Source organism: Panulirus ornatus, chromosome 2 (genome assembly GCF_036320965.1).
Source record: "Panulirus ornatus isolate Po-2019 chromosome 2, ASM3632096v1, whole genome shotgun sequence".
Lineage (NCBI taxonomy): Eukaryota > Metazoa > Arthropoda > Malacostraca > Decapoda > Palinuridae > Panulirus > Panulirus ornatus.
Window position 1 is genome coordinate 2934666 of NC_092225.1, and position 18377 is coordinate 2953042.

The following is an 18377-nucleotide window of genomic DNA, read 5'->3' on the forward strand; positions in this document are numbered from 1 at the left end:
GTTTACTGAATGTGTTAGATGATAGAGTGGCAGATATAGGGTGTTTTGTGCGAGGTATTGTGCGAGGTGAGAGGGTTAACGAGAATGATTTGGCAAATATAGAAGAGGTAGTAAAAGCTTTGCGGAAGATGAAAGCCGGCAAGGCGGCGGGTTTGGATGGTATTGAAGTGGAATTTATTGAAAAAGAGGGTGACTGTATTGTTTACCGGTTGGTAAGGTTATCTAATATATGTTTGGCTCATGGTGAGGTGCTTGAGGATTGGCAGAATCCATGCAGAGTACCATTGTACACAGGCAAAGGGGATAAGGGCGAGTGCTCAAATTACAGATGTATAAGTTTGTTGAGTATTCCTGGGAAATATATGGGAGGGTATTGATTGAAAGGGTGAAGGCATGTACAGATCATAAGATTCGGAAGAGCAGTGTAGTTTCAGAAGTGGCAGAGGATGTGTGGATCAGGTGTTTGCTTTGAAGAATGTATGTGAAAAAACTTAGAAAACAAATGGATTTGTATGTAGCATCTATGGATCTGGAGAAGGCATATGATAGATTTGATAGAGATGCCCTGTTGTGGGTATTAAGAATATATGGTGTGGAAGGGAAGTTGTTAGGAGCAGTGAAAAGTTTTTATAGAGGATGTAAGGCATGTGTATAAGAAGAGAGGAAAGTGATTGGTTCTCAGTGAATGTCTGTTTGCGGTAGGGATGCTTGATGTTTCCATGGTTGTTTAATTTGTTTATGGATTGGGTTATTAGGGAGGTGAATGCAAGAGTTTTGGAGAGAGGAGCAAATATACAGTCTGCTGTGGATGAGAGGGCTTGGGAAGTGAGTCAGTTGTTGTTCGCTAATGATACAGAGCTGGTGGCTGATTCGGGTGAGAAACTGCAGAAGCTGGTGATTGAGTTTAGTAAGGTGTGTGAAAGAAGAAAGCTGCGAGTCAATGTGAATAAGAGCAAGGTTATTAGGTACAGTAGGGTTGAGGGAGAAGTCAATTGGGAGGTAAGTTTGAATGGAGAAAAACTGGAGGAAGTGAAGTGTTTTAGATATCTGGGAGTGGATTTGGCAGCGGATGGAACCATGGAAGCGAAAGTGAGTCACAGGGTGGGGGAGGAGGCGAAAGTTGTGGGAGCCTTGAAGAATGTGTGGAAGTCGAGAACATTATCTCGGAAAGCAAAAATGGGTATGTTTGAAGGAACAGTGGTTCCAACAATGTTATATGGCTGCGAGGCGTGGGATATAGATAGAGTTGTGCGCAGTTGTGTGTTGGAAATGAGATGTTTGAGGAAAATATGTGGTGTGAGTTGTGGTTTGATCAAGTAAGTAATGAAAGGGTAAGAGAGATGTGTGGTAATAAAAAGAGTGTCGTTGAGAGATCAGAGGAGGGTGTTTTGAAATGGTTAGGTCATATGGAGAGAATAAGTGAGGAAAGATTGACAAAGAGGATATATGTGTCAGAGGTGGAGGGAACGAGGAGAAGTGGGAGACCAAATTGGAAGTGGAAGGATGGAGCGAAAAAGATTTTGAGCGATTGGGGCCTGAAGATGCAGGAGGGTGAAAGGCGTGCAAGGAATAGAGTGAATTGGAATGATCTGGTATACCGGAGTCGGCGTACTATCAATGGATTGAACCAGGGCATGTGAAGCGTTTGGGGCCTGGATGTGAAAAGGGAGTTGTGGCTTCGGTGCATTATACATGACAGCTAGAGACTGAATGTGCACGAATGTGGCGTTTGTTGTCTTTTCCTAGCGCTACCTCGCGCGAATGCGGGAGGAGGGTGTTGTCATCTTATGTGTGGCGGGAGGGCGACGGAAATGAATAAAGGCGGCTAGTATGAATTATGTACATGTGTATATTTGTATATGTCTGTATATGTATATATATATATGTATACGTTGTAATGTATAGGAATGTATATGTGCGTGTGTGGGCATGTATGTATATACATGTGTATGTGGGTGGGTTGGGCCTTTCTTTCGTCTGCTTGGTTGCGCTACCTCGCTAACGCGGGAGACAGCGACAAAGTATAGTAATGATATAGAAATGATATATATATATATATATATATATATATATATATATATATATATATATATATATATATATATATATATATATATATATATATATATATATATATATATATATATATATATATGAAACAGGAGTTGTGGGAGTATGTGATAGAATGTAAGAAAGTAAATTCTCGATTAATATGGGTAAAACTGAAAGTTGATGGAGAGAGATGGGTGATTATTGGTACATATGCACCTGGGCATGAGAAGAAAGATCATGAGAGGCAAGTGTTTTGGGAGCAGCTGAATGAGTGTGTTATTGGTTTTGATGCACGAGACCGGGTTATAGTGATGGGTGATTTGAATGCAAAGGTGAGTAATGTGGCAGTTGAGGGAATAATTGGTATACATGGGGTGTTCAGTGTTGTAAATGGAAATGGTGAAGAGCTTGTAGATTTATGTGCTGAAAAAGGTCTGGTGATTGGGAATACCTGGTTTAAAAAGCGAGATATACATAAGTATACGTATGTAAGTAGGAGAGATGGCCAGAGAGCGTTATTGGATTACGTGTTAATTGACAGGCGCGCGAAAGAGAGACTTTTGGATGTTAATGTGCTGAGAGGTGCAACTGGAGGGATGTCTGATCATTATCTTGCGGAGGCTAAGGTGAAGATTTGTATGGGTTTTTAGAAGAGAAGAGTGAATGTTAGGGTGAAGAGGGTGGTGAGAGTAATTGAGCTTGGGAAGGAGAATTGTGTGAGGAAGTACCAGGAGAGACTGAGTACAGAATGGAAAAAGGTGAGAACAATGGAAGTAAGGGGTTTGGGGGAGGAATGGGATGTATTTAGGGAATCAGTGATGGATTGCGCAAAAGATGCTTGTGGCATGAGAAGAGTGGGAGGTGGGTTGATTAGAAAGGGTAGTGAGTGGTGGGATGAAGAAGTAAGATTATTAGTGAAAGAGAAGAGAGAGGCATTTGGACGATTTTTGCAGGGAAAAAATGCAATTGAGTGGGAGATGTATAAAAGAAAGAGACAGGAGGTCAAGAGAAAGGTGCAAGAGGTGAAAAAGAGGGCAAATGAGAGTTGGGGTGAGAGAGTATCATTAAATTTTAGGGAGAATAAAAAGATGTTCTGGAAGGAGGTAAATAAAGTTCGTAAGACAAGCGAGCAAATGGGAACTTCAGTGTAGGGTGCAAATGGGGAGGTGATAACAAGTAGTGGTGATGTGAGGAGATGGAGTGAGTATTTTGAAGGTTTGTTGAATGTGTTTGATGATAGAGTGGCAGATATAGGGTGTTTTGGTCGAGGTGGTGTGCAAAGTGAGAGGGTTAGGGAAAATGATTTGGTAAACAGAGAAGAGGTAGTAAAAGCTTTGCGGAAGATGAAAGCCGGCAAGGCAGCAGGTTTGGATGGTATTGCAGTGGAATTTATCAAAAAAGGGGGTGACTGTATTGTCGACTGGTTGGTAAGGTTATTTAATGCATGTATGACTCATTGTGAGGTGCCTGAGGATTGGCGGAATGCGTGCATAGTGCCATTGTACAAAGGCAAAGGGGATAAGAGTAAGTGCTCAAATTACAGAGGTATAAGTTTGTTGAGTATTCCTGGTAAATTATATGGGAGGGTATTGATTGAGAGGGTGAAGGCATGTACAGAGCATCAGATTGGGGAAGAGCAGTGTGGTTTCAGAAGTGGTAGAGGATGTGTGGATCAGGTGTTTGCTTTGAAGAATGTATATGGGAAATACTTAGAAAAGCAAATGGATTTGTGTGTAGCATTTATGGATCTGGAGAAGGCATATGATAGAGTTAATAGAGATGCTCTGTGGAAGGTATTAAAAATATATGGTGTGGGAGGCAAGTTGTTAGAAGCAGTGAAAAGTTTTTATCGAGGATGTAAGGCATGTGTACGTGTAGGAAGAGAGGAAAGTGATTGGTTCTCAGTGAATGTAGGCTTGCGGCAGGGGTGTGTGATGTCTCCATGGTTGTTTAATTTGTTTATGGATGGTGTTGTTAGGGAGGTGAATGCAAGAGTTTTGGAAAGAGGGGCAAGTATTAAGTCTGTTGGGGATGAGAGAGCTTGGGAAGTGAGTCAGTTGTTGTTCGCTCATGATACAGCGCTGGTGGCTGATTCATGTGAGAAACTGCAGAAGCTGGTGACTGAGTTTGGTAAAGTGTGTGAAAGAAGAAAGTTAAGAGTAAATGTGAATAAGAGCAAGGTTATTAGGTACAGTATGGGTGAGGGTCAAGTCAACTGGGAGGTAAGTTTGAATGGAGAAAAACTGGAGGAAGTAAAGTGTTTTAGATATCTGGGAGTGGAAATGGCAGCAGATGGAACCATGGAAGCGGAAGTGGATCATAGGATGGGTGAGGGGGCGAAAATTCTGGGAGCCTTGAAGAATGTTTGGAAGTCGAGAACATTATCTCGGAAAGCAAAAATGGGTATGTTTGAAGGAATAGTGGTTCCAGCAATGTTGTATGGTTGCGAGGCGTGGGCTATGGATAGAGTTGTGCGCAGGAGTATGGATGTGCTGGAAATGAGATGTTTGAGGACAATGTGTGGTGTGAGGTGGTTTGATCGAGTAAGTAACGTAAGGGTAAGAGAGATGTGTGGAAATAAAAAGAGCGTGGTTGAGAGAGCAGAGGAGGGTGTTTTGAAATGGTTTGGGCACATGGAGAGAATGAGTGAGGAAAGATTGACCAAAAGGATATATGTGTCGGAGGTGGAGGGAACGAGAGAAGTGGGAGAGCAAATTGGAGGTGGAAAGATGGAGTGAAAAAGATTTTGTGTGATCGGGGCCTGAACATGCAGGAGGGTGAAAGGAGGGCAAGGAATAGAGTGAATTTGATCGATGTGGTATACCGGGGTTGACGTGCTGTCAGTGGATTGAATCAGGGCATGTGAAGCGTCTGGGGTAAACCATGGAAAGCTGTGTAGGTATGTATATTTTGCGTGTGTGGACGTATGTATATACATGTGTATGGGGTGTGTTGGGCCATTTCTTCGTCTGTTTCCTTGCGCTACCTCGCAAACGTGGGAGACAGCGACAAAGCAAAAAAAAAAAAAGAATATATATATATATATATATATATATATATATATATATATATATATATATATATATATATATATATATATATATATATGTATTCATATAGACAAATGAAAGCTTTCATATTATCATTTTGTTCAGTGAGACGTCACTGGATTTTCTCCTCCATTTCTTCTGCTATATCAGAGAACGTCGTCCCCGGATGGTGCGTATTATCCAGCATCTAATCTTGCATCTTGTCAGATTCAGCTGATGATAATCCCAACAGCATCTCTCCCACGATCAACAACCTTCCGTCTGCTGTTGCAGCTGAACTGTACCAAAGGAGCCAAAAAACGTCTAGAGATAATGTCACTTTTGGTCCTTGTGTGTCACATGAATGGATGTCGTCTTGTTCCTAATGTTTTACCGTCTGCATCATGTCATCCCAGAACTGGTTCAGATTTTTAGTTCTGCCTGACCATCAGATATAGGTAAAGTCGGACTGACTGACGGCTGTGGAGAAAACTTTTTGGTTCAAAGAGGAAATTTTCTGAAGAACGAATTTCTTACCAGTGTTCCAACCACTGTTCATCCTTGCTGTTTCTCTCTGTTGTGGTTGGCAAGAGATTTTCCGGTACTAGCTATGGATTTTTTTTTTTTTATTTTCCGCAGAAAATGTTTCAAGGGCACTTTTAAGGTAGCTTGTTTGATAATTTTATGTCATCGTCGGCTATTCCCAGTTGAAGATGGTTGATCAAGTACACAGTGAATCCAGCCTCCGAACATCATTAACACATCAACTCATACCACGGTGGTTAAGAAGGAGTTGCACACTTATACACTAAACTGATTCATTAAGTGAGGCCACTGTCTTCATTCATACCACTTCCGAGCACAGAACGCCTCCATTGCATCCTTTCCCTGCATACATCTTCATTTATAGCATTCCTAGCCGTAATCTGCTCGTTTGTTACATATATCTATCTCTTCTGAGGTCTACTTCTCTTCCTTGTGCTTTTTCTACATTGTTGCATATCTGCCTGACAGACCTGTCATCTGTCCTAGGCCATACCATCCTACATATCAGACTTATCATGTATGTGCCTCTTTTATGACTTCACATCACATAACCTCAAGTCTTAATTCTATATTCTATCTAGCCTCCTAATTCTGAATATACTACGGAAGTTATCCATCTCTGTTGTCGTATTTTTTTCCATCTTGATCTATATACAATAAGGTTTCATTGCCATACATCAGCTTTGGGACAAGCGTTCCTTCAGGCAAACCTATTGCGTACTCCGCTCTTGAATCATTGTCTATACACCAGGATGTTACTGCACCTAAATTTTCTTCCATTGTCTGACTCTTCTTTTAACTTCATGTTTTCTTGCGCCATCTTTATTAAACATTGCTCCTACACATTTGGACCGATTCAGCTGTTTACCTTAAGATCTTGATGTCCCACTGTGATTTCCCGTCTCTTATACTTTTATTGCCATTCTCTTTTGGCGTCCTCCTCCTACATGTATCATTAAATCGGCATCAAACTTTTGATTGAACTGATAACACAGCATCATCTACATACGACATCTGCGGCTTCTTCTATTCTGTTGTTCCTTAGTTAAGTATGACCACAACGATCGCATCTCACGCATTGTCTCATCCATTAAAACATTAGACAATCATGGGGACACCACACTACCTTAACACACTACCAACTATCTTTTTTTCCAGACCACTTACTCATACCCCCAGTTACTCTTAAAGACGCACTAAATCCACTACAAAAGCTCTTAACAGCATTCAGAAATTTTCCATGTATACCATGATATTGCGGAGTCCTTAACCCATAAATGTTACTTACAACGACTTTTTATTCTCTGAAATCTTCACTACCTACGTAGTGCAAATTCTGATCTACACACTCTTTTCCCTTCCTAAATTCACAATGTCCTTTACCTATAGGGGTTCAGAAATGTCTGTAATACGATCAATCAATGTTCTACACCTTGCCAACTAGGTCGAAGAAGCTATTCTTCAATAATAGCTACAGTCACTTTTACTTCCCGTTTGATTTACACATTGCGATAAATGCTGCTTCCATCCAGTCATCAGGCATCTGACCACTTTTCCTTGCTTCCCTACTCACTTTCCCGAGCCACTACACAACAGTTTCACCTTCAATTTCCTCATTTTGCTCACCACCTCATTTATAACCCCATATTTTCTTTATTTAAGAGCTTTATTACCTTCTTGCATCCTCATTTGAAATGTTTTCTTGCCCCACATTCCTCTTTCCTCCTTCTCTATAGTTCTCCATTTTCATCCATTACAAACTGATCTTCTCATACTGGCATTCCTTCCAGACTTATCTGATATATTCTTACTTCTTACACATACCTCTCGTCTGTTCTCACTTACCTCCCTACGGAATACTGTCATTCTTTCATAAAATTTGAGTCATGTTTTCTTGCGAGATCTTAATCTCTTTTCGTTTTATTGATATACATCTTTTCATATTCGATTAAGGATTTGTACTCTATACTCTTTGCCATTTTCATTATTATTATTGCTTGGGGGATTCAACTTTCTCCATATCCTCTGTTTTTCCTCCACCAGGTTTCTTGAATCTTGATTCCACCGCACCGTATCTCTTTTATAACTTGAGCATACTGTACTCTTGAAGCCACACTGTTCCTCCCCAATATGATCGTCTGTGCATGCCACCATCCTCTTAATTACCACTCTCCCATACAATGTTCCAGGTAAGCTCAACAAACCTATAACTTAGCAGCCTTCAGTGAAGCAGTCTTAAACTGCTTAAGTTCAATCTGCACTATTTTGGATCCTTTCAGCTTTTTGGATAACTTGTCCTAGAGGGTAAGTTTCTCACTTTCGTTCCCTACCTTTCCATTCCTTTCCTTTTCTTTTTCCACTCATATTTATAGTCTTATATTACCTGCAGTAAAAGACTATTCTACATGTTATCATATATGACGTACCATCTCCCAACCCTCTCCTAGACTTTATATTATGCACACTATCTGTAATGTTCCTTTACACCAAAAGGAAATCAGTTATACTCCTGTTTACCATCTCTTGCTTATGTCCCAACATATATATGTTTATGATATGCTTTTACAACACTCATTCCTCCTTATGCACAAAACTTAAGTATTCTTTCACCATTGTCATATATAACTGTGATCCCATACCCACCTATTATTACCTACTGAACCCGGTCCCCTCATCCATACATTTAAGTCATCCATAATACAGTTTCTCTCCTTAATCTACCTCCTGAATTGTTCGTTCAGCGTCTCTCCAGGGGGCATCCTAAACCTTTTTCTTCTCTATCGTTACACAGCACATATGCAATCGGTTCAGCAGACCACTCAAGCCTTTATCAAAATGCCTCATCTTTTCTTGTATAGGCATCTGTATCATCTTGAAGGCCAAATTTCACCCCTTCACTCCATCCAATTTAAAGGTCTTACACAAACCTAATATGTCTGTTGTCGCTTTGAAAAGTGATTACAACTTCCCATTTGCTTACATTCATCATTCATTATTATCATATTCTGCTCTCCAGCACTACCATGCATCTTAGTCAAAAGTAAATGCAGCCACACCCCTTTCGTCCGAGGTCACATGCCCCTTTTGAAGTGCATGCATTTGGTTTAAGGTTATTAATCTGGGAATACGATAGTAAGTAGTGAGTTAGCCAGGCAACTGAAATGACGCCTAAGTAGCTAATTGTGAAGCAATTTCATGATACTTCACAAATGCAGTAAATGAAGGAAAAAAAGTAATTCAACTAACCAAATCTTATTTCGAATATGATGTATTACTGAAGTGTTACGGGATGCTCGAAGAGTGCATGATAACTCTGCTTCTCTGATACTCTTGTCGAGTGCTATGACTTCCACATTACTGGGACTAGGTGGATCATACACACTGTTAAGAAGCTCTTTGTGTTACTGTTATGTTCGCTACGCAGGGCCTCTGAGAGGAATTTTATCAAAGGGTACAAAGTTTCTTTCGGTTCCCCTTCCTTTCTCCATTAGTCATCTTGTTTTTATCCACTACGGTTTTATACTATGTTCTTTAAGAATATCTTAACTGTGTAGGCTCACACGAAATGTGAATGCTAGTCTTCAATATAAGCAAACATTTTCTGAGATCCCAAGAATTCCCGAGCCTCCTTTTGGACCTCCGGGCCCGTGTACATTGTAGCCCATGAACCCCCCCTCCCATAGGCCCTGCGCGTACTATGATCCTCTGTGCAGTCTTTTGATGAATGGTGTGTTACAAATTCATGGTAATGAAGGGGTCGAGAGGGGACAGACCATGTTAGATTAAAGGCTTTTGCCAGGTCAAGGTCCAGTGAATCCTTAACAGTATATGATAACAAGTGGTACTCTTTAGGGCCTCTTATCTGCTTTCATGTGACGACTTTTCTAGTGGTCTCATGCTATAGTATACGTTCTGGAGATATCTGTTGTACTGAGAGTTTTTATAAACAGTGTCACGATGGCTTGTGAGGCTGATATGTTATTCTAAGGTTACGGTCATGAAGGTGATATGATATCCTGGTGTTTCTGTATGATTTCATGATGACCTGAGGAGATGCCATTTTATCTAAAGGTTCCCGTAAGTAATGTCATGATGACGGGTGGGGTTAGGACGGTATTTATCCTAAGGTTCCTGTACACAGTGTCATGTTGACTTGTGAGATGGGGATGGTGTCCTGATGTTGCTGTATACAGTGTCATGATGATCTGACGGGTTAGGATAGTATCCTGATATTGCAAGATAATGATGATGACTTATGGGTTCATAACGGTATGCTGAGGTTTCTGTATACAGTGTTATGATTACTTGTTTTGTTGGGTTGGTACAATGGGGTTCCTGTATACAATGTCATGATGACCTGTGGGGCTTGTATGGCATCCCAAGGTTTCTGTCTTCAGTTTGTGATGACGTACACGTTATCATGATGACCTTATTGTCTTCTGACGGGCTCTGTCTCACAGTTCTTTTATAGGACAATGGGATGACACCCTCTGTACACTGAGGCTTGTATATAAAGTGTTAGGATGACTTGGTTTGGGATTTATGTTTACATATTCAGTGTTGAGATCGAGTTATCAAGGGTTTTCATCAACTGTCAAGCATGTGTGTGTGTGTGTGTGTGTGTGTGTGTGTGTACACCATTACTTTCCTTGCTTTGTGTACACACACACACACACACACACACACACACACACACACACACACACACACCAACACCTTAACCTGCTCTGACGGGAGATTGAACGCCTAGGTCGGGTGTGAGCCGAAGGCCGCGGCTAGAGTTCGAATCCTAGAGAACCCAAACCCAGGCTGGGCCTTCTGACTCACGGGCAATAACGCTAGCCATCACACCAAGAAGGGTCGTGTGATTGTGTGTGTTTGCTCGTTTGTTAGTGTGTGTGTGTGTGTGTGTGTGTGTGTGTGTATGTGTGATTATCAAAATGTGCAGGACGAGAGGGGAAATGTACGTCCGAGGGACCCCATCCCCGGAACTTCCCCTTTCATAATACAATTTTTCAAACCTTTGTATACAGTCCAGTTTATTTCAGTCATCCTTCGCTCTTATAATACAAAAGCACTTCCTTATATACGTATTTTGTAACAAGAATCTTGCTTGATTTCATTATATCAAATCTGAGTGTTCTGTCTGCGTCTTTCGAAGAACTTTTCACTGTATACGTCATCAATCTGGTTTCAGAGCTTAAAGGCTGAAATCAGATCACCCATTACTCTTCATTCTTCCGTGTTGGAGAAATTCAAGGCATCTATCCTTTTCTTGTAACTCAGTTTTAGTAATAAGATGACATCTTTGTTGCCCTCCTCTGGACTTTTACTCCTGGTTCTTGAGCTTTGATATAAGTGCCGTTATCAAACCTCAAGACCATATACTGGTTTTGGTCTAATGCAGGATTTGTGACCAGCTTGCTGAATAGCCATTATTCTGATCACCGAGCATGAATAAGGACTTAAGCACAATGGAGACAGCACAGTGTCGAGATGATTCCCAGACTGGGGAATAAATCCCATGCCAGCCTACTGAACGACTTCAATCTATTTACCATAGAAAAGAGAAGGTTAAGAGACGATCTAATGCAATCATACAAAAATTTCAAAGGTTTTTATAAGCTTAATATAACAAGCTATTTATAAACCAGAATCGTCTGATTTCATCTGTGTGCATGAGTTTTACGGCGAATGACGCGAAGCACTTTTTCTCCAGCAGGACAGTTAACTGACGGAATGGTTTGCCAGTTGGGATTATTAAAGATAGTGCTACACATACGTTTATGAACACACTTGGTTAAATGATATTTCACCCAAGTCGAAGACGACTTATTTGCACCTCCTTAGCTATACTGAAGGTTGCAAATCTTTCTTTTTGAGTTATCTGTATGTCTTCCAGCCTTTACCACACTAATCTCTCAGTTTCTGACATCTTCCACTATTACAAACAGCCAGCTTCAAAGTGACTCAGTAGTCTTTAGCTGTTTGAATTTCTTTTTCTTTGTATATCACGTACAAATTTCATCAAGCTCGTGGACATATATAGTATTAGATCTTTTAGTATTCTATTCATGTCTTTCTAAACATTTCAATGATTTCCAGGACCTACGTCACACTCTATTTCACCAGTGTTGGCGCTATAGTTTCCTCCACTGTGAAAACGGTTTTAACCTTGTCATTTAGTTCCCTGTACATCTTTGCATGATCCACAACTGTTCCATTTGAATCCCTACAGTTTATTAGCTGTTCTTAAACTAGCCAAGTGCTCATGATAGATTTATGAAAAAGCTTTGAATTATCTCATGCTCGTTGATGTTCTTGGCAAAGGTTATATGTTCCTCCTTTCTTACCTAATACACTCATTCCTTGCTTTTTTATACGTTACAAATGTTCTCTGGCGGGGGTGTCGCCATATCTACTCCACAGCATATTGCTGCGCTCCTTCCTTCTTTTACATCTTGTACTGAACCAGCAGATCTGCTTTTTTTTTTTTACCTTCCCCTCTGTATTTGAGCCAAGATACATGTTCCTACTCTTCCTTGTAAATTTCATAGAACCTTTGTTTATGTGGTGTGTGTGTGTGTGTGTGTGTGTGTGCGTGTGTGTGTGTCTGTGTGTGAATGTGTGTGATTGCTATTTGTGTATCATGGGGAAAAACTTTTACACCCGCATTGGCCCGGATCTTATATGTACCATGTTTTTACTACTGTGTGCAAACCCAGACACACACACATATACACATATACACATACACATATACAAACTAGCCAAAGTGTGTGTGTGTGTGTGTGTGTGTGTGTGTGTGTGTGTAATTACTATCTGTCTTTATTATCTGTGTGTTAGGGGGAGAGAGTTTTACACCAGTGTTGCCCTTGTCTCTTAACCTTACATAATGTACCGTGTCTTTTACTCTTATGGGTGCACACACACACACACACACACACACACACACACACACCAGTCCAAACAAAGTACCTTTTTATCGAGCCGCACCAAGGGGAGGGGGAACACCTAAGTTGGGTGTGGGCCAACTGCCACTCTCAAGATTCGAACCCATATAGGCCCTTGCTTACTCATGGTCAGTAACATTACCTTCTACTGTACCACGTGTGTGCGTGTGTGTGTGTGTGTGTGTCCCATGGACCACGTCGCATGCAGTTCTGTGAGATTTCATATTCTCTTCTATCTGATCACCTGGTGTACAACAAGTGTGTTTTATGTGCCACAGGAGGTGGGATGTGACGGGGTACTGGGGTCTGGCCTGCAGCTGGACTCGTGTGGTCACTGCGGCGGCAACAACAGCACCTGCAGGGTGATCGCCGGCGTCTTCTCCCGACCCAAGATGCCATTCGGATACAACCTGATCGCCACGTTGCCCCGTGGCGCCGCCAACATCACCATCCAGCACGCCAAGCCCTCCACGAACTACCTCGGTCTGTCTCCCCTTTGTGTACAGTGTTAAGCTCAGAGAAGTAAAGAGAATCTTCGTTATTAAAACATGTTGAACAGATGGAGGAGCGTAACCAAGATTTTTTGTTATCAGGTTTTACCCATCTGTTCCTAACGACACCTCACTATGAGGAGAGAGGAGAGCAATTAGAATATAATGAGAATGAAAATGTTAAACTAGTCTCATCATACCATTATATACTGCATAATCTTAAATGTTTTACTTATATAAAAAGAATAGGGGAATCAATTTGGTCATTATCAATATCTTAGAGGAATGAAATGTTTGGAAGAGATGGACTTTTTAACTTAGAGTTGAGATTGACACAAGTTTGGATAAATCTTTTAAGTACCAGGTTAATCCCTCCACTTACAAAGTTAAACCCTCGCTTATTGAGCTCCCAATTAATTAGTTTATCTTTTAGCTACTTGGCAAATCTTCCATTGGCATAGGTAATACCTTTTTATACGAAAGCATTTTCTTTACTGATTAGATTGTCCAATCATTTGCTTAAATCTTTTTAAGATCTTTGGTTATATATTCTTTCCTAAATTACCAACAGAGATTCTATGTCCTTTTCAACTGCCTGGTTGAACTTTTAGAGCTAGACCTAAAAGACCTAAAAACGGTATCATCTTTATCTTGATACCGTTTGCAATGTGGTAAACTATAAAGGTCAAGGTAGTGTGGTAAAGGATAGAATTCTAGCAGTATGGTAAACGTTACGGTTCTAAGCGGTGATGTAAGTCGTGCAGTTCTAAGCAGAGGCAAATGTTACAGTTCAAGGCAGTTTGGGACGTGTTACAGTTCAAGGCAGTTTGGCACGTGCTACAGTGCTAGGCAGTGAAGCAGATGTTACAGTTCTAGGAAGTGCGGTAAAGGGTACAGTTTTAGGCATTATGGTAAATGTTACTGTTTGAGGCAGTGTGGTACGAGTTACAGTTCTAGGCAGTGTTTAATATTACTGTTCTAGAGAGTGTGATAAAAGTTACAGCTCTAGGTAGTGTGGTAAACGCTTCCAACAAATTAGAGAACATTTCCTTTATGTGAATGAATGAATCAATACATATAATGCATATGCTACTCAAACATCTGCTGTATATACATCTTGAAACCAGAGGCACAGAACGAAGATTGTTACGTGTATTGCTGGGACGTTGACCTCACCTCTATATCGCTTAAAACACCTCTCTTACCCTTAGAACAAATCTCCCTGACGACCCGCTGTAAGACAAGAAACAAATCTTTAAGACTCCAGACGCTTATATTTTGACTTTAAGAAAGTTATCACCTCTCACGCGCGTCATTTAAAGCAAAGACTATTTTCAAACTGTGTCTGCCCAGCACGTTAAATATATTCTTTTTATTCTAAACACACCTTTCAGATCGCCTGCCTCTCTAAACATTTCAGATGACCAAGAGATGTTATGCCCTTGAGCACGATGGTTCTTGAGCAAGGCTGTACGATCCCCGAATGCCTAACCTTTCATCTGGGCCTTATAGGCCAGGTCAAAGGCCAGCTCATTAAACCCGAGTCATATTGTTGAACTCACAGGGGTTGAGGACTTCAAACTTTTATATATCTGTCATTGTCTTACTTGTCCAGTGATGCTCCTTAAGTACTGAACATATAAGTATGACCCACGAACATGGATTCTCCCTGCAGCTCTTCGTCAGCCGACCGGAGAGTTTTTCCTTAACGGTGACTGGGCAGTGAACTCGTCGGGGAACTACCCGTCAGGGGGCACCACCTTCTCGTATCAGAGGCCGGAACGGTACCAGGGGGACAAGGTCACGGCCATTGGTCCCTTGACCCAGCCCGTTGATGTTATGGTGAGTCCTGGCGGAGTCTGTCCACCCTTGTCCAAGTGTCTTCTTATTGTTTTGTCTCGTTTTTACCACTTGCTATTACTTCATTTAGTTATTCAAATATTTCTTTCCTCCATCTTCGTAATGTAATGATTTTTTCTTTATACTGTCTTTGTATCATTTCGCACTGTTTCTGGTGCCTGTATCCTCCCATTTCATGATAGACTCTTGTCTTACGGTATTTGTTCTTTTACATTTCTAGCTCGTTACTTCATCTTACCATCTTTCTATCTTCATCAATCGTCTTCCATCCTTTCTATACTCGTGCTATTTAGTCTTTTACATGTTTTTAGGAGTATACTTACTGAAGGAATGTTCAAATTCTTCATGATCTCTGTTTTTGTTCTCATTTCAATCATTTAATCTTTTTCACTTTTGCTGATATATTTCCATGGTCTTTGGTTTTACCAGCCTGATTTGGCTATAGTCACATATTTTCATGTAAAGGAATTAATGAATATACCAGCTATAGCAATGTAAGAAGCTAACTTATCAGTTGGTCGTTATAAATCACTTAGGAGTTATGAAGCGGAATATATGTACGAGTCATTCTGGCCAACTGAAGTTCACTTATAAAGTTATATCTTGATATTTGATATATTTTTCTCAGTAATGACCCAAGTCTCTCCTGTGCCAGCTGTTCTACCAGTCACCCAACCCGGGCATCAGATACGAGTACCGTCTCCCCATGGCACCTTCATCTTCGAAGCGCTTATCCGGGAGTGTAGTGCCGGGGTCGCCCCAGCGACGAAGACGACCTGATAACCCTCTCAACCCACTCGTGCCTGGAGGACCCGCTTCCAGGACCCCGCCATCAGGTACATGATCTGGTTTCACCGTTGGACTACTCTTAAATACTGTGCTCAGTTCCACTGAGGTCGCTGGAGGTCGCTGCTCTTGTGACCATGTGGCCCGTCTCACATTACAGCCCACTACACCACGGCCGGCTTGTTCTATTAACTTGCTCACACAAAAACTTCAGTCTCATAGGACTCAAACAGCCTTGGCGACAAACGTTTACACGAAAGCAGTTATGATTCTAGATTTAGCCTTTATAAACATACCTCTCTTTAACCCTCTCTGGCCTCTCCACTACAAATACTCATATCATTTCTCTAACATACACACAGTCAACTCCTGAAAATCATATCCCTGCACTCGCCCTAATAGAGGATTTCAATGATAACCAACCCACCTTACACGTACTTGCTAAACTTAACATTTCTCAAGTATGCTTATTTGTACTATATGTTACACAAAACTGCCAACCTCAGTTGAAAAATGCCTCCATGTCTGAAAACATAAAGCATCTTGTAAGTCGTATCATTTCTGAGACTAACAATGAGACTAAAGTCTTCTCCAGTCGCTCCAGGGCCATTTTCTTCAACTAGTAAGAGAGAGGGAGAGAGAATATATGCTCTCCATCTTAACAATCGATTCCCCAAAGATGGTCTATCGGCTACTGCCTGTAGGTCGGGAACATCCTTTTGCTCCAGTCACTTGTCACTGTCTAGTGTCTCTCTCCTCCTTGACGATGGTTCTGTAAGCGGGGTCAATAGAGACCAAAGGTGTTGGCAGGTCACGCACGATGTTGCCACAAGCTGGCCCTTCTCTCTTACCACAAGACGTCACGTAAACCATCGTTCTTCTCTGAGTGTCGTTGATAAGTCTTGATTCCACCTGCATTTTCGTTCTCAAGAATGAAAATTGGTCTCTGAAGAACTAAATCTTCGTAATGAGAGAAGAAAATAGATTTTTGATTTCGTAAAAGATATTCAAGGACACACTACTACTTTCTTTTACCTGACGTATGTCTCTCACATCCACCCAATTCAGACGTCTATTGACGTATATATCCCACGTCTCATTAGACAACCTCCCCACCAGCCGGCCAGTTTTTACCAGAGCTTCTGTGTAGCCTGTTGCTAATGATATGCAAAGAACTATACTTTTTACTCACCTGCGTAAAGCATGACCTAATTCTTCTCTGTCTCTCTTTACATAGTCCACTGTATCACTTGGACAAATCTTTTTTCATTTTAGAGTGATATATTCAACCATTATTGTACAGAATGATTATATATATATATATATATATATATATATATATATATATATATATATATATATATATATATATATATATATATATATATATATATATATAAGAAAAGAAAAAAGATATATATATATATATATATATATATATATATATATATATATATATATATATATATATATATATATATATATATATATATGTATATATATATATATATATATATATATATATATATATATATATATATATATATCTTTTTTCTTTTCTTTCAAACTATTCGCCATTTCCCGCATTAGCGAGGTAGCGTTAAGAACAGAGGACTGGGCCTTTGAGGGAATACCCTCACCTGGCCCAATTCTCTGTTCCTTCTTTTGGAAAATTAAAAAAAAAACGAGAGGGGAGGATTTCCAGCCCCCCGCTCCCTCCCCATTTAGTCGCCTTCTACGACACGCAGGGAATACGTGGGAAGTACTCTTAATCCCCTATCCCCAGGGATGTACATATATATATATATATATATATATATATATATATATATATATATATATATATATATATATATACTTAGAAAAGCAAATGGATTTGTATGTAGCATTTATGGATCTGGAGAAGGCATATGATAGAGTTGATAGAGATGCTCTGTGGAAGGTATTAAGAATATATGGTGTGGGAGGAAAGTTGTTAAAAGCAGTGAAAAGTTTTTATCGAGGATGTAAGGCATGTGTACGTGTAGGAAGAGACGAAAGTGATTGGTTCTCAGTGAATGTAGGTTTGCGGCAGGGGTGTGTGATGTCTCCATGGTTGTTTAATTCATTTATGGATGGGGTTGTTTGGGAGGTGAATGCAAGAGTTTTGGAAAGAGGGGCAAGTATGAAGTCTGTTGGGGATGAGAGAGCTTGGGAAGTGAGTCAGTTGTTGTTCGCTGATGATACAGCGCTGGTGGCTGATTCATGTGAGAAACTGCAGAAGCTGGTGACTGAGTTTGGTAAAGTGTGTGAAAGAAGAAAGTTAAGAGTAAATGTGAATAAGAGCAAGGTAATTAGGTACATTGGGGTTGAGGGTCACGTCAATTGGGAGGTAGGTTTGAATGGAGAAAAACTGGAGGAAGTAAAGTGTTTTAGATATCTGGGAGTGGATCTGGCAGCGGATGGAACCATGGAAGCGGAAGTGGATCATAGGGTGGGGGAGGGGGCGAAAATCCTGGGAGCCTTGAAGAATGTGTGGAAGTCGAGAACATTATCTCGAAAAGCAAAAATGGTATGTTTGAAGGAATAGTGGTTCCAACAATGTTGTATGGTTGCGAGGCGTGGGCTATGGATAGAGTTGTGCGCAGGAGGATGGATGTGCTGGAAATGAGATGTTTGAG

At 40.6% G+C, this 18377-nt stretch overlaps 1 protein-coding gene across 1 annotated transcript in view; it reads left to right on the forward strand.

Moving 5' to 3' along the window:
* LOC139753252 (thrombospondin type-1 domain-containing protein 4-like) overlaps window positions 1-18377 on the forward strand; it is a 685046-nt gene that overhangs the window by 566831 nt on the left and 99838 nt on the right. The window contains exons 9-11 of the mRNA XM_071669508.1: window positions 12859-13063; window positions 14747-14913; window positions 15587-15767. Coding sequence (XP_071525609.1) covers window positions 12859-13063; window positions 14747-14913; window positions 15587-15767 — 553 coding nt within the window. The remainder of the gene's footprint in view (window positions 1-12858; window positions 13064-14746; window positions 14914-15586; window positions 15768-18377) is intronic.